Below are 27148 nucleotides of genomic sequence, written 5' to 3'. Positions count from 1 at the left end.
CGGTGTCTCCCTCGCCCCGGACGCCGCTCATTGGCTGCCCCGCCATAGACCCGCCCGGTCCGGGTCGCCTCAGAGCGCTTGTGGTCCCCGCCTGGGAAGGAGGTGAGGGTCGCCGGCTCCTTTGGCGAATCTTAAGCCGGGAGGGCAAAGGGGAGCGGGGATGGGGGCAAGCGAGCGGCCTGTTCTGCCTTGGCGGGGGCGGTTCCCATCCGTTTCTCAACCGTGGTCGTTTTTAAGAGAGGTGGACTTCAATTCCCAGAATTCCCCAGCCAGCTGGCTGGGGAATTCTGGGAGTTGAAGTCCACAAACCTTGAAAGTGAATAAGGCTGACAAAGCAGTGAAGCACCAGGCCCCAAACCAGGAGACTGGGAGTTCTAGTCCCGCCTTAGGCATGAAAGGCAGCTGGGTGACCTTGGGTGAGTCCCACCCCACCCAGACAAGCCTACCTCACAGGGCGGTGGTGGGGAAGGGAGGACTATGCCACCTATTTACCACCTTGAATTATTTACCAAAATAATAAAAATCTAGGATGAAAAGGTCTAATTTTTTCCCCATATATAGCAATTTAAAAAAAACTTTTAATTTTAACTTAATTTTGGAAAATCGATTTATTTTAGAAAAATACTGCCGATACTATAGCGGAAGGAAGTATTAATACTCTCCTAGTCTTGTTAAAAAAAATGCTCAGGATTGTAGTAGGAATATAAAATAAAAAAAATGTCGGTTTCCCCCGAGAGCAGTGAAGAAACACGATTTTATCATTTTTGTGCCTTTTGTGTTTGCATGCAGTTAATAGGCTTAACAAGGTGATAGTGTACTTTGCACATAACATCCAAGCTGATATTTAATCCGAGGCCTTCCTTTGCAGCAAGAAAAAGTGGGAAACAAACCTTGCTTAAAAGTGAAGGACTGCCCTTCATTTTCATGGCCACGCCATGTCTTCAGAGGATGGGCATTTTATCAAGAAGGTCAGAGGCACGCAAAACTTTTACAACAGGGTCAGATCCTTGATTCAACCCAGCACCGTCATCTCTTTCAACTCTGACACACAGATGTCAAACCACGATCAAAGCAGATATTGTCCGAACTGATAAATCAGTTGTTTTTTCAATGATGAACAATAGCAATAGCCACACAAGGCAGATTCAGGAACCATCGTTTGAGACAAAGCAATAATCTGACAGCTGAAATGAAGGTGTTGCTGTCCACTTCTGGACGATGCTATCAATAGGATGACTGCTAAGTAAAGGAGAGCCAAAAACAAACACAAAAAAATTCTGCCCTTTGAAAATTTTTGTTATAAATGATGCGAGAGCAGGTCCATTCTTGAATCAGTTACCAAAGATTGGGAAGACAAACCAGTGAAATTGTTTTAAATAACCATAGAGGTGTTTCTAAATGGATTTGGTGGTACTTTAGGGAATTATCTAGGAAATAAAATTATTTGTCTCACCAGCTAATTTTGGCTCTTCCGGTGGGATAGCGCACAAAGGCTTGGCCACAGAAACTACAGTGAGTAAATTTGGTAAGCTTTATCTTGCAATGTTATCTCAGAAAGCATAACTTAAGGAACATTGGGTGCTATCAAAACAGCGTGTTCAAAATAGCATAATGAGTATGCAGGTTTCCCACTGAATCAACACTTTATCTTATAATCCAAGCCTTAAACAATAATTTATACAATCAACAGGGCCTGCTGGAATATGCAAATTTTCCTGAGAGGATTGGGCTGGTTGAACAATGCAAGAGAACATCTGGTCAGCTGTATAGTCTATTTTTATTTCAACGATTAAAATAAAACTCAGCTGCATGCATCTTTAACATACCACCAATTATTTTTTTATAAAATTTAATGCTAGTTAATTAGCTTAGGAAAAATAGCTATTTACATGCTTGGAACTGTTTTGTTTGTAATGTTCATGATCAGAAGTGGTGAGGGGAGGAAGGGAACCAAATAATGCTGGTTGGGCAATTCTGGGACTAAAGTCCACAAATATTAAAGTTGCCAAGGTTGGACACCCCTGCCACTGGGCCATATGTCGCCCCCAGAAAACAGGAAAGGGGTCCCACCAAATAGGGTACTTCTGAATAGACACAGATCCTTCTCTGTGGTGGTCTAATTGTTTTGCTTTGATTTAGAATGGTATTCGAGAATTTGTTTTCCACTTTAAATTATTTTGCCGATTACTTGCTGCTTGTTTCCCTTCTGATTTTTAGCTGAGCTTCACACACATTTTAGCTGTTTTAATCCCTGAACTGTATTGTTAGTAGAAAGCTATGTCGATTGACCCTAAATTAACATACATTTACATAGGATGAAATATCATTCTATAATGGGATCAAGGATGCTTTCAGGGATGTGCATTTGGGGCTGATCTGAGAGTTGATAAATTGGGCAGGGCCGAAGTCTCATCACGCAGACTCCTTTTTAACTATGACTGTACCTTTGATTACACTGACAGGATATTTACCTCCCTGTAGAGATCATCTCAACATAAAGGGTGATACAACACATTAACATTCAGTAACACCAGTCTAAGGAGGAAGTAGTTCATAACCCTGTGACCTTGATTAGTGTCCTACTAGTGAAATACAGAAGAAAACAATATACTGGAGGACTATAATGTGTGTTTTAGTGGTGAGAAGTTAGCATAATATTGATCTAATGTTCCTGCAATACCTACAACCCATTTAAAAACAAGTGTAATCATTCCTAAATTATTTTGGCTTGAAAAACCCTAAATATCTGCCTCTGATTTGGCTTCTGAAAAGTTTGGCCTCTTGTGGGAACACCCAAGTGCCCCCCAGGATCATATAATTCCATCCTGTGATTAACTCGAGACCACCATGAGATTTTAAAGGAGGACATCTTTTCGTCTCACAAATTCACATGCATCATGCTTTGGGCCACATAATTTGACATGGCTACTCCTTATTCCGGTAATTGGCTCTCTCCTACTTGTTTGCACCAATAGACAATGAATGACTGATCATCCTCCGTTCAGACACACCACATCCGAAGAGCTTCCTAGTGAGTAAACATGATTTTTCCAAAAAGACCTAATATGAATTGTTTTTATTGAATGGGAACTAAGCTATATGTAAATTCCCCATTTATGTTCAGGTTCATTTTGTATCAATTTACACAGCACTAAGTTGTGATCTACTAACTAATCGCTGGGTTCAGCCAACACAGCACATGAATCAAGGATTATCTTTTTTCACCCTGTTTGACTTAAAATGCTTTACTGGTGGCTCAGCATTGCCAGATATATGGCAAAACCCTGTCTGTGGGGAGAAATGCTACGTTTCTATGGCCTTTGCTTAAAGCCAAAATAATATCCACTGTTCTTTATATATATATATTTCAAAGACGGGAGTTATAAATTCGGTACAAAAATAAGCACTAAATGTATCCTCTGTCCTTGATTTCCTGTACAATTAATCAATAAATCAAGCTTGGTTATGACAAATACTTCCCAAGTCTCTGATTCAGGCCAGTTCTTTGGGGACTAAAAAAATGCACACACATCCCCCTCCCATAAACCATGTTTCTCTTTTACGCTTTTCATGCCAGGATAATTTCCGAAATGTAGGAACCAAGATAGTTTCAATTAAGTGTTCAATACTTTAACATAGAACATGAAATTTCAGTAGCTGTAATGTGGCTGGAGCACGCTGTGAAACACTTGTATTAATTGCTGAATATCTCGCATGTTTTAATGGAGCTCTTCACTTCCAGTTTAATCAAAGAGAAATTTTAAAATTGCTTCAGGGTACATTTCCCCCAAACATTTGTGCTTTGGGAGTGAGGGGGAAGTGTGAGTGAACCCCAAAATTAATGGAAAGTTTATCACTTTTCACTGACCTAGATATTTTAGGGGATAGAATGACAAAACAAACAAGTCCCATTTCAAAACAAAGTACTTCAATGCTGCTGAGTCAGCTGACACCAAGCGCATTCATCCTACCTGTCTAACCTCATGCCAGGGGAGCAATTAGCACTACCAACAGCCAACCACAAGGCTTGGTCCAACTCATCCGGTGTCCTTCCTCACTGTTGACTGGCCTCCAGGATACTGACGGGTGATTTCCTGTCATTTCCAGATTGTTTTGCTGAGCACACCTCTGCACAAAGCAGCAGAACGGGCTCTGCTATCTGGGGAGGTCACTTTTGCAGATTTCTCTGTTAAGGACCGAACAGCTAATTTTTAGCATTTCTCACTAAACGTTGTAACTTCGCTAATACCCATCGTTGCAGCAAATACATACTGCGAGCCCTAAATAATCCACTGTCTGAATCACGCTTCTCATTTTAACCCAGTTTATTCCAACCAGGGACTTGAGCAACCAGGAGCCTTGGCCTCTGAATGACCCCAGCCTGCCGTAAAGCTCAAATTGCCCGCCTTCGCCTTGTGCGCCTGACTTGACGGGAATCCAAACTGGGCCAAGCGCCTTGCAGCCTATCATTGCGCTGCCCAAAAGGAATCACGAAGAGCTTGCTTGGCAAGACTCTCCCACAGAGCCAGAGCGGGAGATGCTTCCTGCCTGGAGTTTGGTATAAGATGGGCGGCTACAGAAACGCTTTGAATAGAATCAAAGCACGCTCCAATGCTGTCACGGTCCTGAGGCTTTGCAAAACTGACCACTAGCTGGAGGGGTAATCAGCCCCCCATTTCTTATCTGTGGCAACCATCAGGATGGCTATACCAGAATGGCTGGTCCTAAATGGTAGCCTGTTGACTAAGTTAGTAACTGGCTGGATTCACACAACCACCTTCTGAACTGCAACCCAATAAAAACGAAATGAGCTGGAGATCCAGCGAACTGGAGCCCAGAAAGTGAGATTCACACCTGACGTCTGTCGAGGGGACACCTAGTTGGGGAAAGCTGGATTAGATGCCTCTCGCGTTGCTTGGGGCGTTATGGCTTTCCCAGATTTCAAGCCACAAAACCTCCTTTTCCTCGCTTAATGTTTAATTGACGCAATTGCCTACAACCGAGTGCCTCTGTAGGGCTGTGATTCAAGCATTGCACACAAGCTCCCTCTCCTGACCAAAAGGTGAAGAAAACCCCACACGACACCACTTATTTACTAAGCAATCATGCCAGTTGAACATGGACACACAAATACCGCAAGCGCCCCGAGGCTAGGGTCAAGTCTTCAGCACAGCTATAGCTTGGACCCCTGGTGGCCTAGCAGTTGGTGAAGTCTAGGGACAATCTCTGAAGCAGTAGCCGCCTCCAAAGTTTTCTTTGCACCCCAGTAGGGTGCAAATTCTGCTTCAAAACGGTCCCGAGCACTGAGAGGAGGAGGAGCCTCCCGTAAAGATGGCAAACTCTCATCCCACCTCAAGAAAGAGAGCTACGATCAGACACAGAAGTTCAGCAAACGCCCCCTCACGTTTTCAACCATCAAAGTTTCTGCTTGCACGCAGACAAACCAATATACAATTCTAGAAAATAAAACCAGCAGAGCTTTTAATGACTTTTTTTCCCCCAAAGATTTTACTGTGGTATTTTCAGACTATTTAAAAGACCAATTTGTGAGGATAAACTCCATTGGAGAGTGAAAAGGTGGAACGCAGGTAGCCCCGGAGCTGAGGGACTTTCTTGATGACCGGCAGAAGCTGGGAGTCTACCGTCTTCTGGTCTGCCTTGCGCTGATCTGCAATCTCGTATTTCTGGGGGAAAATAGAAGTGCTACTTCAGCCATTTATTCTGGCAGTTCCCGGCCTTCCCTGCTGCCATTTCTAAACAGCAATCCTTGTCAACGTTATTTCCCAACGTGCATCCAAAATTGATCTATTTTGCTTTCTTAACTACACCCCCTTGGAAGAGGCTGTTTGGACTGTGACCGTATCACTAAATCATTCTGCAGATTCTGATATAAACATTAGGAAGAAGGTCAGCAAGATAGGTAATTAAAGATCATGTTAACTTTCTATTTCATCTGCTTTCTTAAATGCAAAGATACTGAAATGCTTTTGGAAATCTGTCTACAGATTCATAAACCAGGAGGGGCATCAGGTGCCAGCCTGCCCCCTTGTTGGCTTTTGAGTTACGCCGAATGCAACCTTGGAAGCTCAAGGCTACGAGCGCTGTACCTACCGCTTTCTCAGTATCAAAAATTTCGCCCTCCTGATGTTTGGGCTTGCGCAGCTTCTTCTTCTTGAAGTAAACGTCACTGAGGTGCTTTGGAATTTTGACCCCTGAGATATCAACCTTAGTCGAAGTGGCAATGACAAACTTTTGGTGAGCTCTGCGCAGTGGGACACGGTTGATAGCCAAGGGCCCTGAAAACAGAGGACAGAATAATGTACACAGAGAGCTCAGATGGCCAGAGAACATGTATTCCTTCCAGCTGGTGAAGATCCTCCAACTCCAGAAATCTTTTATTATGATCATTTGCTGCCTTTTTTCCTTTTTATATCAAAACTTACTACGCGGAATGGTATAAAATTTAAAAGGACCTTTAACAAGGAAGAGAAAGAGGCTCATAAACGTGAGGTGAGCTTACCTGTCACAAGCAGCAGTCCACTTCCAAGCTGCTTCAAGAAAACCACCCGCTGGAAACAGAACGGCAGAGGGGAGAGAGTCAGTCGTTGGAATCTCTGCCAGCCTCTTGAATGCCCCCAACAAGAGGAGCCCCAGAGGCCCCCGTTACCTTGCCCCGGTGGCGCCCAGTGAGAAGGATCACCACCGTTCCTGGGGAGATCGAACCCCGCAGCCGCCTCTTGTGGAGGGCAAAATTCTTTTTCCCATGGCTCAGGAGTTTGCGGGGAACGTCCTCCGTGGGGTAGTATCTGGGCTGCAAGGAAGAAAAGAAAGGCCTGGATTCAGAGCTCTGTTTATTTTTATTTTACTTGGTTTACCAATTGCTTACAAAATAATAGGTGTAAGTAAAAACATAGTTATGAATACATGGATACACGTAAGAAAAATAAGAAGCAATGGGACAGGGACGGCAGGCATGTTGGTGCGCTTATGCACGCCCCCTGCAGACCTCTTAGGAAAGGGGTGAGGTCAATAGCAGAAAGTCTAAGAATCATAAGAAAGTTAAGAATCAGACTTTTGAAGACCGAGGTGGACAGCTCTTTCGGCCGCTTCATTTGGGCCACCAGCTCTTACCATCTTGCGAAGTTTGACCACCCGAGTGCCTCCGTTCTTATCTCCCCCGACGGGCTTTGTAACAGTGGCTGCCTCCTTCTCTTTCTTCTTCTTTTCTATCTGGGGGAGGGAAACAACACCAAAATTGTACCATATCGTTCCTTCCCCAATTTGACTCCCCCCATCTGGGCAAGAGTGCCCACCCAAAGTCTCCCCTCCCCCTCCAATGAGGTCCCTGGTATCCCCAACGCCGATCCCTTCACCGTCACAGCCCAGTCTCTCTTTCTCTCTCTGTTTGACTTTGGTGAATCAAACTTTGCAGGCAATGAAGAAAACCGCATTTGTGCCCAGAGCGACCCTGTGATCTGCATCAACCCAGTTCAATGTCCTCCATGCTCAGTGGGGAGTTATCTGGTTTACCTCCAGTAGGGTTAAAGGCAGACCAAGAAAAATTGGTCCACGCACTGTGGCATCCTTTGGCAGATTACCACCACTCGTTTTTGAAATGCTTGTCTTCCGTGGGTTGATCCACCGTTTCTCAACCATAGCAGCTTGAAGTTGGCTGGACTGCAGCTCCTAGAATTCCCCAGCCATCCTGGGAGTTGCAGTCCACCCAACTTCAAGCTGCCAGTTTAGATCAAGCTCTTATCCAGCTCTTAACACCGAGAGTCGCAAAGGCTCTTCTCTCCTCATACCTTTGTCTCCGGCGCGTTGTATTTCCGCTTGTACATGGCCTTTCGTGCGTACATGGCCGACCGGGAATATTTCCCGATCCCTCGGGCCAGCACCGGATTGCGGCTGGCATGGACCTTCCGGACCCTCCTGGTTTTCTTCTCGCCTGCCATCTAACCAAAAAATAAAAAAATAAAAATGGGGAAACCTCCATTTGCAACCCAAGGAAAGCCACAGAGGGATCCAGACTCTGCCTCTTGGTACTCCCTCCTCCAGGCACAATTCTCTACATTGCAAACCTGTTGCACGTCTACCCCAGACTCCGATACATGCTTTGCATTTCTTTATTTTTGCAAAGACGTTAAGTCTACAAGGAAAGCTAACTTGTATGATAGACCCACTTATGCTAAGTTAGGAAGCATCAATGATTGGGCAGCGAGTTCCATTCCAACGAGCAGAATCTTTGCAGCCTACAGAAGCTGCATTCCGGTTAACGACTTGAAAATCCCAAGGTTATTGGCCGCTATAGGAAGAGGAGCTTTTCCACCCGATGCACGAGACCTCCAGGACCGGCGGAAGGCTGGGGAGGAACAGCCCCTCGTTGCGGGCAGGGACTGAGTCGGCTTCCCCGGCCAGGGAAGGAGGCTACTCCAACGGCCGAGGGTCGTTCCGGGCCAAAAACCTGCCTCTTTGGGGTGGGCATTCCCGGGCGCCCCCTCCTCGCTGTCAGGGGCCTAGGCGGAGCGGCTCCGCGACGCTTCGGAAGGATCCGGCAGCCCGGGGAGAGCCAGCCGGCCTAATCTTTCGCTCGGCCCCAGCAGAAGCAGACCAGCGCCGCCCGCCCAAAGCCCCCGGAGCATCCCCGCCCGGCCTATGCCCGGCCCGGTGGTTCTCCGAGGCGGATGGCGGTGGATGGGAATGCCGGGCCCCGGGAGGAAAACGCCACGGCCGCACCATCCTTACCTTGGGCAGAAGGGAAAAGAGGCAATATCCGGGGCCTCGGCGCTGAAGAGCAGGCGCGTGACGTCACCGGGCGTGCCCCCAAGCACTCTGGGAGAGGTAGTTCGCTTCGGACCGGGCGCCCTCCCGAGAACTAACTCAGAATTCAAGGCGGTTTCCCTCCGTCTTTGGTGCCTTTCACGTTTTATCTCCTACAGGCCTTATTACGTGGTCGTTGATGCCACTGCTGGCTGGAGAATGCTGGGAATTGAAGTCCACAAGCCTTAAAGTTTGAGAAACCCTGATTTAAAGGCGACCTATCATAACAGAAACACTTTCCCATATCTTGATAAATAGCTCTGATTCCTAAGGTGCAATAATAATAATAATAATAAATAATGAATACATATTATATTTTATTTCTTTCCTGAGCAAGGCCGCCCAGGACAGGGCAGCGCAATGGGCTGGAGAAGACAAGTCTCATTAGGCACTGAAAGGGTACTCACTACAGAGACGACGCAGCCTAGAATGGAAACAGCGTGTGGCCTTTCTAGACGGCGCCCGCCTCTATGCTTAGAACGACAGGCGATCCTGCCCCTTCCTCACCATGGGGGGTGGGCGGGCCTGGTCGCGCGGCGATGACGTCCTAGACATCGCGACGGATCGCTCCTCGGGGCTCTTTCTGCCTTCCCCTCTCCCGGGCCTGGATGCGGCCACGGCCGGGCCGACTTCGGTTCGCCTCCTCCCGGCCCGGGCTCCCCGCGAGACCCAGGGGCCCCATGTGAGGAAGACGGAGGCGGGAAGATGACCTCGAGGAGGTGAGAAGCGGGGGGAGGGGAGAGGAAGGTTCAGGCCCCGCCCCTTCGGGGGCAGGGGTACCCAGCTTGCCTCCCTCCCCACTGCCGTTGCCATGGGGATGAGGGGGGCGCGGGGCGGCCTGCGTGCCCCCACTCCTTTGGAGGGCCTGCTGCTGGCCTTCTAGTCCTTGGTGTGCGGGACTACAGTACCCATCCTGCCCTCCCAGAGGAGCCTGGTCGTCCAGCATTTCCGGCCTGCTTTGGCTCACTGGAAAGCGACCACAGCTCCCATCCTCCCCAGCCAGCAGGTTCCAACGCGGGTTCCCCCTGCTGTGGCAGCCTGTAGCCTCCCAAGCCCTGCTGGCTGGGGAGAATGGGGGCTGTGATCCAAAAGGAGCAGCTTGGAGGAGCGGGGGGAATCTGAGAGTACCAGGAAGTGGAGGATGGAGGCCCCTGCCTCCAGCTCAGGCCAGAGGGAGAGAAAGGGCTGCCGTTCCCCCTCAGCCGCTCGCCTTGGACACAGCAGCCCCAGGACGGAGGCTCCAGCGGGGCTTCCAAGGGGTAAAACCTTCCACCCATGGTTGCTCAGGCTGCAGTGGGAGTGGGCCGCAGCCCTTTCACAAACACGGCCAAGCTGGTATCTTAGTTTCACTGCCCCAAGATGCGTCCAGGGAGTAATTAAGGGGGGGAGAGCTGACCAAAGCCCCTCATAGGGTTCAAAAGAGGACCCAAGGTGAGCAGAAGAGATACAGTATGATGAGCGTCCTTACCTGTTGCCTTTAAGCCTGGGATGGGTAACCTCTGACCCTGGCTGCCAAAACCTAATAGTCTAAATTTTAAGCTAAAATTACCTCCTAAATTATTTTGCAGTAGGAAGCAGGAAAAGTGCATTGCAAATCTAAAACAGCCACATTGGGGGTGGGGGGAATCCTCAAAACTTGCACATAAATTTGGTGTCAGATAAATAAATGTAAGAAACTAGAGGTAGCTGCTATAAAACAAAAATTATAAAATCATAAAATAATTTTGGGGGCACCTGATAAGCAAAACAGGAGCTGTATATGTAGAAGTCTGACTGGGGTGGGGGGAGGATGGGGAGAGGCAAGAACCAAGAAATGAGAAATAACTCCCCCCGCAGTGTTCCAATTATGATAAAACCACACTTCTCAACCAAATATGATCAGAACATTCTGCTACATAATTGAGTACCAGTTAGCAGAAAAATGACTTAAAGTAGTGTGTTCTTTTAAGAAGAGCCCAATTATTTTTCTTTTCAAAAATTTACAGTGAACTCACCTCTTTCATTAGTTCATTATGAGTCTTGCCATAGAGTAATTGGAGATCTTCTTTTATAAAATCCCATCCAGGCTGTCAAAAATAGGATGGCTTTTTTTCTGGAAAAAGAGTTATTTTCTGCCCTAATTACCCATTACCAGTTTTGCTAGTTTAGTGTTAGAGTTCATCTATTAGCATAGGGAGTGCTGGTCGTGTTTTGAGATGAACTATTTCAGTTTGACTTAACATAAATTATGATGTATGAATTGTTAAAGCTGGATCCTATTTTTTTGTTTTTAATTAATAGCCGCCTTTTATATTTTGCTAAATGTCCAAATACTGGCTCTAGGAAAAGCTAACTACAATTCTTTTAACAATTTTTCATCTTGCTCCAATCCCAGCATCGTCTTTCTCTCCTGGGGTTGAAAAAAAAAAAAAGAGTCCAGCCCGCCCCCAACTATGGAACTAGGTCGCCTTGTCAGCCTTAAATGTGCTTGCTGCATTTTGTGGCCTCTGCTTTGATCCTGTCTCCGGAACCCCTTAGCATAACTGGCCGGCCTACATCTGACTTGAGACACCCCCGGAGCCTTCTATTTCCAACCGGTGACCAAATGCTGCTTCCCACTTGGTGACATATATACCCGGAGTGCCAGGGAGCCTTTTGCCACCCGTGCTGCTGCAAATAGAATCCTCGCCTCGGCCGGCCGGCCCCGGAAGTTGCTCTCTGCCCCTGCGCTCTGCCGAAAGGTCGCAGGACAGGACGGCCCTTTTTCTGGCCCCCACCTTCGCCCTTCCGCAGTGGCTCTGCTCCTCCTGCCCTCAGAGAAAACCCCTAAACCCCCTTCGCAATCCTGAGCCGGCCATCCGTGGGCGGCCTGAAGTATCCCCGGGGGTGACCCCTAAAAGTTGTTCATACGATTGGTCCTTGATTTACAATCGCAGTTCAGCCTGAAATTTTCGTTGTTAGTTAAGTTTTGCCCCATTTGTTAAGCGATTCACTGCCCTTGTTAAGCAGGTCGTGCGGTCTTTAAGCGGATCCGGCTTTCCCCCGTTGACTTTGCTTGTCGGAAGGTGGCTGGGAAGGTCGCAAGTGGTGATCCCCATGACCCTGGGGCCCTGCAACTGTCATGAGTACATGCCAGTTGCCAAGTGCCCGAATTTTTATCGCCTGACTCTGGGGGTTGCTGCCCATCGCAGCCCTGTTCCTCGGTCGACTGCCGGCCTTTATGGGAGAATATAAATATGCCCGTTCTAGTTGGCTCCCTGGGCCTTTGGGGAATGTCAGGTTCTCCCCCTCAAGTGGGAGAGTGCAGATTTAGCCAAAATGTTCATTTAGTTAACCAGATTTCTAAAAATAAGCCGGACTGGGTTGATAGGAGAGGAGGCGAACAAAGGTTCAGCCCCTTGGGGGACCTTCAACCAGCAAGGCGCTGGCTTAGTTGCCGAGAAGGGGGTGGCTGTGGGTGGCTGGGTCTGCGAGATATAGGGAGCCCGTTTGCCCTGGAGTGAAGAGAGGGGCCCGGCTCACCTAAGCCACGTAGCCCCCTGCTCCTCCTCCTCCTCCTCCTCCTCACCCTTGAGCAGAATCCAGAATCGGAGCTGATCAACCCTCAGGTCGGAATTTCGTGGCTACAAGGCAACAATGAGGTTGTAACTGCCTTCTCTGTTTCTGTTGACGGTTGTGTGGGAGCAACTGGTGGTCTCAGTCAGCTTCCCACGGACAAGGAGATGTCTCTGCATTTGGATTGTTTCATCCCACTTTAATCCTGGTTTGCAAGGGGCCGGTTCTTACTCCCTCCCGGTTTTCCCTGCTTCCTGAAGGGGGGAGAAGTCCTGGCAGGACCAGGGCTGTTCCGGGACAAAGATCTCCGGCCCAAATGAAACAGTCTGAATCCTCAGGGGCTTCTTCATTGCCATCCACATAGTAAATATATAGTATGCTTGTAGTAATGTCTAGTGGGGAAGGTGTACAATCGAGAGTTTTGCGCTTGGTTTCCTTCTTTGGGTAATACTTCTCACGTATCTCTATCCGTATTCTTTTTTCTATTTTTTCTTTTCTGTCTATCTTGTTCTCTGCACTTTTTCTTTTATCTTTTTCTTGACTCTTCTTCACATGTTATGTTTATCTTTTACTTCTGTAAAAACTTTCAATCAAAAAAATTTTTTTTTTAAAAAGGAAACCCTTTTCTCTTACTCAAAGTGGTCTTTCCAAACCTCCCCCTCCCCCCCTCCCCCTCTTCTCTTTTCCCAGATGGTTTCACCCCAACATTACCGGGGTGGAAGCCGAGAACCTGCTCCTGACCAGAGGAGTTGATGGCAGCTTCCTGGCTCGGCCCAGTAAAAGCAACCCTGGGGACTTCACCCTTTCAGTCCGGTAAGTCCAGCCAGAGGACCTCGTAGCCCTCTTTGGATTTTCGGAAACGTAATGTAATTTTACAGAAAGTTTCAAGAACACAAAAGCAAAAGGTTTAACTAGCTCAGTCTCTTTTTTTCGGGGGATGCCTTACAGTAAGTTGCAAGCAATACGAGAGTAACGTTGCAAGCTGCTCCTGGCTAAGACCTCCCTTCCTCTCTCCCGACCCAAGAATGTTCCTTCCTTCCTTCCCTCTTTCCTTCCTCTCTTCTTCCTTCCCTCCTTCCCTTTATCCATCCTGGAGTCAGCCCCGCCATCCATCCCCATCAGCTCTCTTTTCCTTTCTCTCTTCCTCTGGACCGGCCAGGCGCAATGGGGCAGTCACTCACATCAAGATCCAGAACACGGGCGACTACTATGACCTCTACGGCGGGGAGAAGTTTGCCACGTTGGCAGAGCTGGTCCAGTACTACATGGAGCACCACGGGCAGCTCAAGGAGAAGAACGGGGACGTGATCGAGTTGAAGTACCCGCTCAACTGTGCGGATCCCACTTCCGAAAGGTGAGCGGGGCGGTGGCACCTGGGAGTCCGGCCTGGGTGGGGTCCCTCCTGGGCGGAAGGTCCTGGAGGCGGTCTGGAGGCCGTGGAGTTCCCTCCCTCCCTCGGCTCAGTCTCCAGCCTGCTGCGATTCAGAGCCAGCTGAGGTCTTAGGGACAGAGGTCCCCAAACTTGGCAACTTTATGGACTTCAACTCCCAGAATTCTCCAGCCAGCGTAGTGCTACTAACTTAATGGCAGTGATTTGCTTAATGACTGGCAAGAAAGCTGCTCAAATGGGGCAAAACTCCCTTAACAGAAATGTCAGGCTCGATTCTGGTCATAAGTTGAGGACTGTTTGTATCCCGAACTGTCCAGGCTGGGCACCTGCAGTTCCCATCCTTTGGAAGGAGAAGCAGCTCCTACCTTAATTGCCTTAATACGAGTTCCTTCCGAAACTCGGCCCCTTGTCCTCTTCGTGTGCTCTCGGCTGCGGCTGCTTCTGCGAGAGCTTCTCCCTTTCAAAGGCAGCTCTTGATTTGCCCCCCGGGGGGGGAGGGGGGCTCTCCCCCTCCCGTGAAGGGCCAGGGAAGCTACTCGGGGGCGGGGGGGGCGCCCTGACTCTTTCGCTGCCTCCCCGCAGGTGGTTCCATGGTCATCTGTCTGGAAAGGAAGCAGAGAAGCTGCTGACGGAAAAGGGGAAGCATGGGAGCTTTTTAGTCCGTGAGAGCCAGAGCCACCCGGGAGACTTCGTGCTCTCCGTCCGGACCGGGGATGACAAAGGCGAGAGCAACGACGGGAAGTCCAAAGTCACCCACGTCATGATCCGTTGCCAGGTAACGGCGCAGGGACGGAGGCGAAATGAGGCCGGTGGGAGCCCCGGGGGAGGGGGTTCTGCATCGGTCCGAAGGTGGGAAAGGAGAGGACCAGGCCTCTTGGTGGTTGGCCTTGGTTAGGGGAAGCTGGTTAAAGGCCTCGGTGGATCAGAGCCTAATCGATCGTACTCTTTGCTGCATAAAAAGCTGCCCGATTCGTCAGCTGGAGGGCCCGGGGCTTTGGCTTATGGAGGAGGGGTCCAATCTTGGCCACTTTAAGACCTGTGGACTTCCAACTCCCAGAATTCCCTAGCCAGCATGGGGAAATTCCCCGAGCTGGGGAATTCTGGGAGTTGAAGTCCACAGGTCTTAAAGCGGCCAAGATTGGACACCCCTGGCCTAAGGAAACAGCAGCTGCGTCACCTGCCTGGTACCTCTGCAGTATATGGAAAAAAGGAAGGAAGGAAGGAGGGAAAATGAATTCCCCAGCTAAGTTGGAATTGTATGTCCACTGTCTCAAAAGGGAGAGGGGGGTTTTTCTTGGCCAAGACGGCTTCTAATCGCCAGCATGGTGACGTAACTCAGTCAGCCGGTGGATTAAGAATAACAGAGAGAAATTTAGACACTCTAGGAAGTTAGGTAGATCTTAGTGTCCTGGGGGGAAATCCCTCCCCCCTCCCATGAAACTCGCTAGCCCCCTGCTCCCCTCCCTCCCTCCTCAGGATATGAAGTACGACGTTGGAGGGGGGGAGAAGTTCGACTCCTTGACGGACCTGGTTGAGCATTACAAGAAGAACCCGATGGTGGAGACTCTGGGGACGGTTCTTCAGCTGAAGCAGGTGAGGAAGGCCAGCCAGGGTGGGCTTTGGCTCCTGGTTTAGGGAGACCCCAGCCGCGGTCTGTGCCAGCGGTCATAACGCCCGGGCGTTCATGTGGCCCTTGCCCTGCTGGCGGGAATCGCTGGAGGTTTCGTTGCCCCCGGCCTTATGCCGCGCGTGGCGGCATCTCTGCTGGGATTAGCGGAGAATCCGCTTGCTTTGCCAGCTGGATCCTTCACGGCCTTCCTAGAAAGTTTGCGGCTTGACATTGTCACATTCAGAGATCCCTTAGGTCCCTCTCCAGATTCCAGCTGACCCTGGACTGGATTCCACCCTTGGGAGCTGCTTGGCTCCTCCTTTCGGGGTGTGGGGGAATCTGGCGCTGAGGTGCAGGAGGGAGAGGCTTTCCCGAGGAGCTCAGAGGCAGGTCAGCCTCCAGTCCTTGGTTTGGAGGAAGAGGACCAGAAGGGATCCTCCCTAAAGCTTCGCAGGCGTTACTGGATAGCCAGGCAGAATGTGCTTTAGTCCGGCAAGATTCCTGTCTACAGGCGAATGGCAATGAACTACTGTGAGCCACCCGTCGTATCGTTCTTGATTCGTCACGCCTGACGCGTGTGCATTATTTGACTCTTTCCCTCTCTCTCCCTCTCCCCCCTCCCCCACTAGCCTCTCAACACCACCCGCATCAACGCAGCTGAGATTGAGAGCCGGGTGCGAGAACTGAGCAAGTTGGCTGAAACTACCGACAAAGTGAAGCAAGGCTTTTGGGAAGAATTCGAGGTACTTTGGGGAGAGGGTCTGTCCTGTCCTCACCCGGGGCCGCCTCGCTTTCCTGTCTTCGGTGGGATAGAGAAGTGGGAATGTCCCTTTGGCAGCTGAGGAGGGGGCCACGGGCACCTAGATGCCCGGAGGGTTTAACAGCATGTGAGTTCTCAAGGAAATCTTCAGAGCAGCTCGTAAACCAAGATAACAGAACACAGATAAGACCCTTTTGGGTCGCACGGAAAGCGCTGGCCGTAGGCCTTCAACTCCCAGCATTCCCCAGTTGCAAAACACCACCTAGTGGGTGGGGAGCTGGGTGCCTCCATATGCAAATGTCCGTGTGCTCAACCTCGGGGATTGATTTGGCACCTTGTGAACGTGGCTGCTGGCAGTCTGGGACTCGGAGCCTTTCATTGCTCGGTAACAGAGTGAGCTGCTCCCGGACAGGAAAGGGCCCCTTGAGGGGAGACGGGCCACAACCGCCTGGCTTCCCCTGCTTTTCCCACAGGGGGCCAGAGCCCGTCTCCGTGTCATGCTGGGAGAGGAACGCTAGGGGGAGCCCCAATTCCATTTGGTCAGCTGGCACGAAGCTCGCCTGCTCTTAGCCCTCTGGTGGGCCAGAAGCGATGGGCGTTGTAATCCAGGCGGGGAGAGGCCTCTGGCTGGAGGGGACGCCTTCTGGCTCTCTTGCCCTGCTGGAGGAGGGGGCCGCAGGGCAGTTCCCGGACCCTTCGCGACGCCCTTCCTTGCTTTTCCAGACTCTCCAGCAGCAGGAATGTAAGCTCCTCTACAGCCGGAAAGAAGGACAGCGCCAGGAGAATAAGAACAAGAACCGATACAAGAACATTTTGCCTTGTGAGCACAGAATCTCTTTCCCAGTTCTAACCCAGAGGGGGTTTTTTTGGGGCGGGGGTGGATGATGACCCACCTGCAGGTAGACATTTGGGGTGGGCGGTGAAGTTTTCCCTCCGACTCTTCTCCCCATTTTTAAAGGCTTAATATCATTTTTCTCAGCCTTTGTGCAAATGGCAGAAGGACACCCCGCTTCTGTGGCTGCACTGCTGGCATTTGAGCAGAAAAATCCCCACAGACTTTGGGGCAACCGGGTCTGATATGGGGGGAAGGAGGCCCGGGGAGTGATCTGCAGCCCGCTGGTTGCACGCCCCTTTCCTAAAAGTTGGGGCTTTGCTGGGACCTTTGTTTCCTGCAGTTGAATTCTCTCTTAGTACCGTGGAGTTCCGGGCATCTGCTGTGGGGCAGCCTCGGAGCCACGGCAGATGCCCGGGGCGCTGGCAGCCCCAGATACTCGCAGCCTGACTGAGCAAGGGCTTCAGGGAATCGGGGACTTGACTTGCAGGAATTTCCGGGCTCCCTTTTGGCACCTGCAAGCGTCTCCTGGGCTGCCAAGGACTCTTCATTCCTGCACTCCTCCCGGCAGCTGCCTGAACTGCTGCTGACAAGTCAAGAGTTTGCGGTTGCCGGTTGACAACCGTTCCCTGGATTCGGAGTGTGACTTTTCCCCTCCAACCTCCCCCCTTTCTAGTTGACCACACGCGGGTCGTCCTTCACGACGGGGATCCAAATGAGCCGGTTTCGGATTACATCAATGCCAACATCATCATGGTAAGAGGGCAGCCGGTCTCCCACCAGGGGAGTTTAACGGACCGCCATTTCCTTCTCCGGTGGGGCAGGGTGGCCTCGCTCGGAGGTCACCCAAGCCGAGCAGGGAGGGGCCTCCGGAGCTTTTCCTCCAAGCGCGGAAGCAGCCTTGGGTCTCCCAAGCACCCCGGGGCCCCTCCCTCCCGCTGACCCTCCGGTCGGTTCACAGCCTGAATTTGAATCCAAGTGCAACAACGCCAAGGCCAAGAAGAGCTACATCGCCACCCAGGGCTGCCTGCAGAACACGGTGAACGACTTCTGGCGGATGGTCTTCCAGGAGAACTCCCGCGTGATCGTCATGACCACCAAGGAAGTGGAGAGGGGGAAGGTAAGGCCGGGGGGGGGGGAAGGGACCCACCGAACTCCCGGGATCGAGGGGAGAACGGCAGCTCAGCTGGGGGATTTGAATCCAGGGCTTCATTTGGCCACGCGTGATGGAACACACAAGGGATTTGTCCCGGGTGCAGGAGTTCTCCGTGTACATTCCAAGCAACCACAGAAGAACGAGAACGATCACCCCCTGCCCCCAAATTTTCTGGGTGAATTAAACCTGAGGCCATATAAGCCTCTGCTCTCCTCTTCCCTTGCTAGCTCAAGATCAGGTGAGGTACTAATACCACTCTATAAAAGCCTTAGTAAGGCCACACCTAGAGCCCCGCATCCAGTTTTGGTCCCCACAATATAAAAAGATGTTGAGACTCTGGAAAGAGTGCAGAGAAGAGCAACCAGGATGTTTAGGGGACTGGAGGCTAAAACATACGATGAACGGTTGCAGGAACTGGGCCTGGCTGGTCTAGGGAAGAGAAGGACCAGGGGAGACAGGATAGCGGTCTTCCAATATTTGAGGGGCTGCCATAGAGAGGAGGAGGAAGGGGTCAAGCTATTTTCCAAGGCACCCAAAGGCCAGACAAGGAATAATGGATGGAAACTGACCAAGGATGAGAGATTCAACCTGGAATTAAGGGGGAACTTTCTGACAGGGAGAACAATCCACCCCTGGAACAGAAGTTGCCCTCGGAAGTTGCGGGAGCTTCATCCCTGGAGGCTTTCAAGAAGGGACTGGACTTCCATCTGTCAGAAATAGTATAGGGTCTCCCGTTTGGGCAGGGGAGTTGGACTGGATGACCTCCAAGGTCCCTTCCAATTCTGTTAATCCCTGCCCCCCCCCCCCTTTCCTGGTCTTCCAGAGCAAATGTGTGAAGTACTGGCCGGATGAGCACGCCCTGAAGGAATACGGCGTGATGCGCGTCCGTAACGTCAAAGAGAGCACCGCTCACGACTACACACTACGAGAACTCAAGCTCTCCAAAGTTGGGCAGGTGTGTTACCAGAAGGCGCCGAGTGGCCGTCGGCCGGGCATCTCAGCCATGCGGTGGAGGTTGCGGGGGGTGGGGGTGGGGGGGGCTTATATGCCAGCCATGCTTGGTAGGACTCTGGAGAAGGAGCTTGGATCGAGGGGGCAGAAGGAGCACTCAGGGAAACCTCCTCTCCCTTGGCTCGTCTTCTGCTGTCCTGTCTCCCACACCGCTGTTGGGTTTCACGATGGGCCTCTGGGCAGATGAGAGGCAGGTGGACCCTAAAAAGGGATCGATCCTAAACCACAAAGAATTTAAGTTGAGGATGAAAGGGCAACTATGTCTGTTGTTCCAAGAGACTAAGAAGGAGGACAAGGAATATACAGCATCTATGGGACGCTATGAAAGCATATCTGAGGGGGGTGACTATAGCACGTATGGTGAAAGAAAATAAAAAGGAGAAGAAAGCACGAAGTTTAGAACAGAGGTCCTCCAACTTGGCAAGTTTAAGACTTGTGGACTTCCAACTCCCAGAATTCCTGAGCTAACCTGACTGGAGGAGGAATTCTGGGAGTGGAAGTCCACAAGTCTTAAAGTTGCCAAGTTTGAAGAGCCCTGGTTTAGAAGATGAATTCAGAAGATTAGAAGAACTAAAAGAGAACCACAGAAAGGAAGCTTAACGCAACCAATGGAATTAGTCAGACATAACTGAGCGTTCTTGAAAAAGGAGAGCTAGCACCCCAAATAAAAAGGAATAATCAAAATTTATTTGAAAGGGCCAATAAAACGGGAGATGGCTAGCACATCAATTGAAGAAAAAAGAAAAGAAAAAAGCTGGATTAGCAAACTGCAAAATGAGCTTCTCCCAACCTCTGAAGGGCTCATCCACGCATCTCTTACTCTCTTCCAGGGCAACACCGAGCGGACGGTGTGGCAGTACCACTTCCGGGCTTGGCCAGACCACGGGGTGCCTAGCGATCCTGGCGGCGTCCTGGATTTTCTAGAAGAGGTGCACCACAAGCAGGAGAACATCTCAGAGGCTGGTCCGGTCGTCGTCCATTGCAGGTCTCCGTAGAACCGTCTTTCTCAACCGTGGCAACTTTAAGAACTGTGGACTTCAACTCCCAGAATTCCCCAGCCAGCTGGCTGGGGAATTCTGGGAGTTGAAGTCCACAGTTCTTAAAGTTGCCAAGTTTGGAGACCTCTGGTCTAAAGGCAGTAAGGGAGAATGTTTATGCGTCAGTTCCGAAGCTGAAATCTTAAACCGTTTCCCACGGCCCTTCTGAGTTCATGGACTCGTTGCTGTTCGATTCGTAGCTTTGAAATTGATACGGACCTACCATATTAGGCCGTGAAACCCCTGCACTTCTTCCAAAGGTCTAACAGCAGTGAGAGAGAAAATGGTCTGATGTCACACAGAAAACTCTGCATTTATATGTCAGTTCCAGAGTTTAAAACCTAAACCAGGATTTCTTGACCTTTTCTGCTTGAACATGAATGTGTGACAATCTCTCTCTCTCTCTCTTTCCTTCCTTCCTCCATCTCTCTCTCTCTCTCTCTCTCTGTTTCCTTCCTTCCTTCCTCTCTCTCTCTCTCTCTCTCTCTCTCTCTGTTTCCTTCCTTCCTTCCTCTCTCTCTCTCTCTCTCTCTCTCTCTCTCTCCCTTCCTTCCTCCATCTCTCTCTCTCTCTCTCTCTTTCCTTCCTTCCTCCATCTCTCGCTCTCTGTCTTTCCTTCCTTCCTCCATCTCTCTCTCTCTCTCTCTCTCTCTGTTTCCTTCCTTCCTCTCTCTCTCTCTCCCTCTCTCTCTCTTTCTTTCTTTCTTTCCTCCCCCTCCACAGTGCCGGAATTGGTCGGACTGGGACATTCATTGTGATCGACATTCTCATCGATGTCATCCGCGAGAAAGGTGAGCCCCAGCAGACTTGACGGCTTCCCCGCCTGGAAGGTTGAGAAGAAGACAGACCACGGCCCGTGGGGGAGGGTAGAGGTCCACCCACCCACCCCTCTCCCCAATAGGCTAGGTTTCCTGGGAGTTGTAGTCTCACAATGGAGGGGCGCAGGGCTGGTGGGGTTGGCGTACTTATTGCCCTGAGCATAAGCGGGGCTTTTGAACGCCGGGCATTAAGTGAGCCCGGCCGTGGTGCTTTCTGGGTCATGGTTTATGGGATGCGATGGAAATGCCACAGGCACGAACGAGGGCTTGTTTGGAAACCACGATTCAAACCAATCCCTGTAGTTGCCCCAATGGGGCTTTTTCCTAAAGGCAGCTGGACTTTCTTGGCTTTCTCCTTTGAGAACTGAAGAAGCTCCTTGAGTGAGAAGCGAAAGGTTTTCAGGGAAAAAATGCAAGAAATCCCAGTTGCCTTTTGGGACAATCGTGACCTGGAGGAGCGAGAGCCTCCCCTGACGAATCCGCGTGGCTTCCCCACGAGGGCTTCCCTTCCTCATGCTCTGCGGCTGAGCCCACCTCCCGTCCTCTCTTCTGCCCCCACCCCCCCACCTCTCCAGGGGTGGACTGCGACATCGACGTCCCGAAGACCATCCAGATGGTGAGGTCACAGCGGTCAGGGATGGTGCAGACCGAGGCCCAGTACCGGTTTATTTACATGGCGGTCCAGCACTACATCGAGACGTTGCAGCGCCGGATTGAGGAGGAGCAGGTACCAGCCCAGGAGAACCTTTGTGGCTCAGGGTGGAAATGAGGGGCCCTGGGTGCTCTCTGAGCTTGATGGTTCGCTTGCGGACGTTTCGTGACCCAGCTAGGTAACGTCATCCGTGCTAGTCAAGCCCAGTCACTACCACGGATGATGTTACCTAGGTTGAGTAATGCAACATCTGCAAGAAACCTCAGAGGGCACCAGGGACCCCTCAGGAACAGGTGCCTCTGGCCTACCTAGCAGGGAAGGTGGTCTCTGGGGCTCTGGGGCCGAGAGCTGGAGAGACTTTGGACGAGAGGAGTTGCCAGTTGGAGAAAGGGGGAGAACAAGCCCCCCCAGCCCCCCCGGGGGGTATTGGCTGCCCTCTCCTCTCTTGGTGACCCGTAGGCGAGACGGCAGCTTGGTCACCATGTGGCTACCCTGCTAAAGTGTTGGACCGGGGCTGACCAGGATCTAACCTGGGATAGGGCAAATTCACCCATCCGAAGAAGCCATCGGGGAGGAGGGGGCTGCTTAGACCCGGCAGCCAGGATTCCCCATCCTGGGAATCCTGAACCAGCCAAGCCTCCTTATGTTAGGTGGGGGGGGGTGGAATTAAGGGGAGGGGGGCTCTTTGAGAAGTACCAAGAGCGCGTGGCTTGGAGGGAGGGGCGTGGCGGTGATTCCCTCTCCCCTCTTCCTTTCCTTTCAGAAGAGCAAGCGGAAAGGACACGAGTACACCAACATCAAATACTCCTTAGCGGATCAGGCCAGCGGAGACCAAAGCCCTCTCCCGCCGTGCACCCCCAGCCCGGCCTGCCCCGAGTGAGTAGCGGGCTCTCCTCCCCCTCCCCCTCCCTCGATCGCTTGGGCTCTCCCGGAGGGAGGAACCTGGCTAGGGCAGGGCTGGGCGGGGTTCCCAATTGCTCCTCGAACGCTCCTCCCCTCCCCACTTCCCAGGATGAGGGAGGACAACGCCACGCGAGTCTACGAGAACGTCGGTCTGATGCACCAGCAGAAAAGCTTCAGATGAGGCGTCGGCGAGGGTTTCCGCGCAAGGAAGGCAAGTCTAGATGGGAGGGTTCCTGCATGGCTGACCTTAAGCAGCCGGGGAGGGTAGAGCAGCCGCAATGGGCGACTCTGGGGTCCCCGGGGGTGTTCCCATCGTCCCCAGGCGAAAAAAATCCTAGGAAGAGGAAAATTGAATGGAGCCAAGCCGCTAGTCCTCAGGAAAAGGGGAACGTTAGGCTGGCCTGAGGTCCTTATCTGAGAGGGTGGCTGAGCAACTCTGGCAGTTGAAGTGGCCACGCTGGGAGACCCCTGCCCCAGGCGCCCCCGGCGGAGGCTGGCCCCCTCCAGGAAGGCAGGCTGGGTCCCTTTGGGGGGGCGGGGGGGGTTCCTCTCCTCTAAAAGGCCGTTCTCTTCCTGTCCTTTTTGCAGAATTCTCGCTCTCTCGCGCTCTCTCTCTCTCTCTCGTCGTCTCTCGGTTTTTTTAAAAAACAAGGAAGCGCGAAACAAGCTGGGGGGCCGTCCCACGAAGACCACCGCTGCCTCCTTTTTATTTATGACGTTTTAACCCTTCGATAATAAGCGGAACTCGAGAGCTCCTTTCAAAGAAACGCCTAATTCGTTTTCTTAAAAAAGAAGTCTAATTTTTACAGTTGATTTTCGTTTTTCTGTTGATGCCGTTTTCCTTCTCGAACCTACGATTATTATTATTATTATTATTATTTTGCCTCCAATGCAGACCAATACTTCGTTGTACTTGAACATTTTCCCGCACCCCAACTTTCTTTCTGTCCTGGACTTAAGAGGTTTTTTTTTTTTTTTAATTGTTGCAAATCTGTTTTATTTTTTTTTTAAAGCTATCTCTTTCCCTTAAAAATTATATATATTAGAAAAAAGAAGTCGTGGGAAAACTGATCCTTTGGGGCCAGAAACCAATTATGTTAATCAGAAAGAATCCAGGGCCGTTTTCCAAGCCAACTAACTCTCTGGAACGAGGCCTGGCTGTCCACCCGTTCGATCAAGTTTCTAGTCCTCATGAAATTCCACGCTGGGGGTCTTTTTTTTCTTTTTTTTTCTTTTTGGTCCCTTTTCCTTGAAACGATAAAATTCTAGGACTTCCAATGATGCGTTTTTGCACCAGATTAAACCGGTTTGTTTAGAGCCTGTTCCATCGGCCGGCTCTTTGCTGTTGGGGAGGGGCCTGGGGGAGGGAGAATTTCAGCAGAGGGGCATCCTGACCCCCCTCCCTGCCCCCCCGTCCCCAAAGGGTCGTTGCCTTTCTGGGAATCCCTCGTGAGCATCCCTGGGTTCACCCAGGCCTCCGTCGTATCAGGAAGGAGAGGAAGATGAAGAAGGATGAAGATGCTACGTTGATTTTTAGAGAAGGACGCCGCACGTCTGAATGGACCTTCGGAGCGACCCATCCCGGCTGCTTTTCCAGTTCCGGCCACATCGTCTTCGAAGGACAAATGGGGGGGGGAAGGAATCCAGCTTTGGGAAGAGGGCTGGGGCAAGGAGGGAGGAAGGGGAGGGTTTAAGCTGCGTCTCCTTCAATGCTCGTCTTTCTTGGGGGGCCCTTTTCCCGTCTGCTCCCCCAAGCCAGATCCAGCCGGTGTAGAGATGCCCAGCGTAGGGCTATTGCGCGTCTCAAGCCAGGCGGCTCCGTGGTGGAGAAGGAGATTTGAGTGGGGGTGGTGGAGAAGTCCAGCGGCCTCTCTTGGGTGGGGGGGTCACAATCTTCCTTCAGCACTCGGGTGGCTGGCGGAGTTACAGAGGCCGTTCGTGTGCCTCTTGCTGTAACTTCCTGCAGAGCTGGGGGTCTCTCTCTCCCTCTCCCTCTCTCTCTCTCCCCCTTCTGTCATCGAGTGAGGGGACTCCTGTTGTTCTTTTGCCACCTCCTTTCTTCTGGTTCTTTTCTCAGAGGCTGTTCCTCTTCTTCTGTGCCTTTTCCAAGTGGTCTCCTTTCCTTCCTTTTTAATTTATGAATAAGCTTGTGACAGGAAAGAAAGAAAGAAAGAAAGAAAGAAAGAGAAAGGAAGGAGGGAAGGAAGGAAGGAAGGAGGAAGAGGAAGAAAGAAAGGAAGGCAGGCAACGCAGAAAGGCCTCCGTGAGAGGAGGCCTTGAGTGTTTTTCACCTAGCTAGAAATAGCGCTTCCTGTCTCCTCCTGCCTCCTCCTTTCCGAGCAGCATATGAAGTATTCTACCCAGAGTATTACACGAAATGTAAAAGTAAACTGAGAGAAATATATAGAGATCTATGTACCCAAACGCTTCCCTTGAAAAGGACCTGCCTGTCAGGAACATGGTTGGTTTCTGTGCTGATCAGAGTCCGGGCTCCCCCCGATCAGGGAGGGGGGTCGGTATGTTTCCCAGCTGACGTGAGACCTGCTTGAATGGGTGTCTCGGCATCAGGAGCTGGCGGGGTCCCCTCGGCTGTGGCCCCCGTCGTGGCCCCCTCATCTGCTGCCTTTCGACGGCCGGTTCCCTGGGTGGTTTTCTGGCGGTTTGCCGCGTGGCGTTCACCCGACCGACCGATCACATCCAGGAAAAAAAAAAACCTCTTTTTAAGACTCTATTTATGGGTGTTGAGTGTAGCTGCATTGCTGGCTGTGCTGAGAATTATTGTTGCTTTTTTTTAAATTGCGCCAAGGCTTCTCGGGAGGAAAGAAAGAAAGAAAAAGCTCTGTTTGCAAAACACCAGAACTTAATAAATGAATGACTAAATAAATACGTTTTCTTACCCCCCTGTTTCCCGAATGCTTTTCTCCAGCGGGGCTGGCTGAAACCGGGAATGACCCCAGCGCTCGGATTTTCCCTTTGGTAAAAACTTCCATCCGCAGGCCCTGACAATGCAGAGGGAGAGATCAATTATGCAGAGCTGGGCCCTTCCGAGCATCGTCTTGGGCAGCCTTCCTTTCCTCCCGGCTGCCGGCCTTCCTTTGGCTCCAACAGAATTCGGCGTCTCTGCACCAGAAACGGGAGGGGAAGCTGGGAACCGGGGCCTTTCTCGGGGCACCCACATCTGCCTGGAGAAGAGCATCGTGAGAGGGGACCCCGGAAGGCCGTTTGCTGAACTTTTCGATCATGAGGACTAGAAGATTGCCAACGTCAAACTGTTTCGTTTGATCAGTCCCGTCTCTGGGGCCAAGGCAGCTTGGTAGCATTTTGTTCTTAATTTGGGAGGAAGAACGAGAGGTTGGTTCTCAAAGCGCACTAAACATCGACGTCCGGAAGGACCAACTGTCTGGTTTTTAGAAAGGGAGAGATGAAACAAGCGGATGTTTTTGAGGCAACGAAGAGTGGGGGGTTATCGGAGCCCCCCAGATCTGGTTTGCCGGATTCCCGGCGTGCTTCTAGTCCCTGAGCTGGTTCCCTTTGGGTTTTAAGAGTTGCTCTAGTTCCACCGACTTGGTGCCATTCCTCTCTTCGCCTCCTCGCCCTGACCGACACATCCCTGCATCAGCGAGGACCAGCGGCAGCCCAGCCATCTCACGGTTACCATGGAGATCCTCCTGTTCCTGCTCTGTTCTGCCTCTCCCCCTCCCACCTTGACCCCCATTTTTCATCTGGGCTGCTTAACCTGGGAACCGATGCTTCCCCCTTCCCATTTGTCTGGAAGGCAGACGGGGCATCCCGAGCGTCCTCCCCCCGCCCCTCAGGGCCTCCCCTCCCTCCAGCCGGGCAGGGGAAGCGGAGCAGATTCCCAAGAGGCCAGGCCAGCGTGGGTTGGTGTGGGGTGATGCATCGTGGCAGCCTTCCACGCCTGCAGTCCTGCACCAGCGAATGCATCTCTCCAGCAAGCGAGGGAGCCATCTTTGCTCCTGGCCTCCGGTCCCTTGTCAAGAAATTGCAAATCAGCCACACACACACACACACACACACACACCCCGCCCACCCCGCCCCAGGCAGGAGGGAAACGGGGTTAGCCAAAAGCCTTGCTTGGCCCTCGCTTTGAAGGCCTGGGGCAGCTTACTTAACACCCCCACCCCCCACCCCACGGTCCTCTGCACCTGAAGGGCCTTCCCTCTCTCCACCCCTTGAAATCCCTTCCCTTTGCTGGCCTGGGTGGAGAAGGAAGGGGCTCCCCCATGGGTTACACCCACCCAGGAGTTGGGGCCGAGTCCGGACACTTCCAGCTGCTCCCTCCCAAGTTTGAAAGATGATCTCATCGCTTGGCTCCCAATTGTGGAAATCATTGAAGCTTCGTCAGTCTCCGCTTCTGTTCTGAGGGGAGCCAGTTTATGAATTGCACTTTGCGTTATCTCAGCAGGCGCGCGCGCACACACACACACACACGCACACACATACACACACGCACACACACAGAGTTGGAGAAAGCTGCAGGAGAGAGCTTGGATTTGCTCTTGTTAAGATGCCAACTGAAGCTCCAGAGTGAGCCCTCCGGCCAGGATGATGGACGCTGAATTCCGACAGACGGAGAAGGCCTCAGGACATCAGTGGCCGGTTTTG

The 27148-nt window shown here is 51.4% G+C and overlaps 2 protein-coding genes and 1 long non-coding RNA gene across 6 annotated transcripts; 2 read left to right on the top strand and 1 right to left on the bottom strand.

The window, feature by feature from the left end:
• The first annotated feature begins 39 nt into the window (after positions 1–39).
• Positions 40–3271, top strand: LOC148124614 (uncharacterized). Its single transcript, XR_015739584.1, has 4 exons — positions 40–102; positions 1457–1525; positions 2976–3031; positions 3150–3271. It is a non-coding gene; the product is annotated as an uncharacterized LOC148124614 (long non-coding RNA).
• Positions 3272–5464: 2193 nt separating this feature from the next.
• Positions 5465–8984, bottom strand: RPL6 (ribosomal protein L6). Its single transcript, XM_026719419.2, has 7 exons — positions 8746–8984; positions 7806–7955; positions 7132–7230; positions 6668–6811; positions 6521–6569; positions 6112–6296; positions 5465–5684 (listed from the first exon to the last, which is right to left on the bottom strand). Exons 2-7 carry the CDS (start codon positions 7953–7955, stop codon positions 5532–5534), a joined length of 780 nt encoding a protein of 259 aa, XP_026575204.1. The 5' UTR covers positions 8746–8984; the 3' UTR covers positions 5465–5531.
• Positions 8985–9353: 369 nt separating this feature from the next.
• On the top strand, positions 9354–23846 carry PTPN11 (protein tyrosine phosphatase non-receptor type 11). Of its 4 annotated transcripts, none has more exons than XM_026719418.2 (16): positions 9354–9539; positions 13045–13167; positions 13514–13708; positions 14327–14519; positions 15221–15337; positions 15983–16096; positions 16837–16933; positions 17622–17701; positions 17925–18065; positions 18925–19056; positions 19943–20097; positions 20873–20940; positions 21543–21694; positions 22383–22495; positions 22631–22733; positions 23111–23846. In XM_026719418.2, exons 1-15 carry the CDS (start codon positions 9526–9528, stop codon positions 22701–22703), a joined length of 1767 nt encoding a protein of 588 aa, XP_026575203.1. In that variant the 5' UTR covers positions 9354–9525; the 3' UTR covers positions 22704–22733; positions 23111–23846. The 4 variants fall into 4 exon arrangements, with proteins under 4 accessions (XP_026575203.1, XP_026575202.1, XP_087769118.1 ...); XM_026719417.2 differs by having other exon boundaries at positions 17907–18065; XM_087912992.1 differs by having other exon boundaries at positions 22631–22737; positions 23111–23316.
• The last annotated feature ends 3302 nt before the right edge of the window (positions 23847–27148 follow it).

This window comes from Pseudonaja textilis, chromosome 15, assembly GCF_049901715.1.
Source record: "Pseudonaja textilis isolate UNSWEBS1 chromosome 15, rPseTex1.2, whole genome shotgun sequence".
NCBI classification, from domain to species: domain Eukaryota; kingdom Metazoa; phylum Chordata; class Lepidosauria; order Squamata; family Elapidae; genus Pseudonaja; species Pseudonaja textilis.
Note: the sequence above shows the minus strand (reverse complement) of the source record. Positions and strands in the feature narration are given on the sequence as shown.

What these genes read in the sequence shown, in the direction of transcription:
- RPL6 (XM_026719419.2), bottom strand. Translation starts at nt 7,955, where the DNA reads ATGGCAGGCGAGAAGAAAACCAGGAGGGTCCGGAAGGTCCATGCCAGC. An exon ending in ACAACGCGCCGGAGACAAAG is followed by an intron (nt 7,231 to 7,805) that starts GTATGAGGAGAG and finishes TCCCTCCCCCAG; the next exon opens with ATAGAAAAGAAGAAGAAAGA. An exon ending in TGGTCAAACTTCGCAAGATG is followed by an intron (nt 6,812 to 7,131) that starts GTAAGAGCTGGT and finishes TCTTCCTTGCAG; the next exon opens with CCCAGATACTACCCCACGGA.
- PTPN11 (XM_026719417.2), top strand. An exon ending in AGGAAGTGGAGAGGGGGAAG is followed by an intron (nt 18,066 to 18,924) that starts GTAAGGCCGGGG and finishes CTGGTCTTCCAG; the next exon opens with AGCAAATGTGTGAAGTACTG. An exon ending in AGCTCTCCAAAGTTGGGCAG is followed by an intron (nt 19,057 to 19,942) that starts GTGTGTTACCAG and finishes ACTCTCTTCCAG; the next exon opens with GGCAACACCGAGCGGACGGT.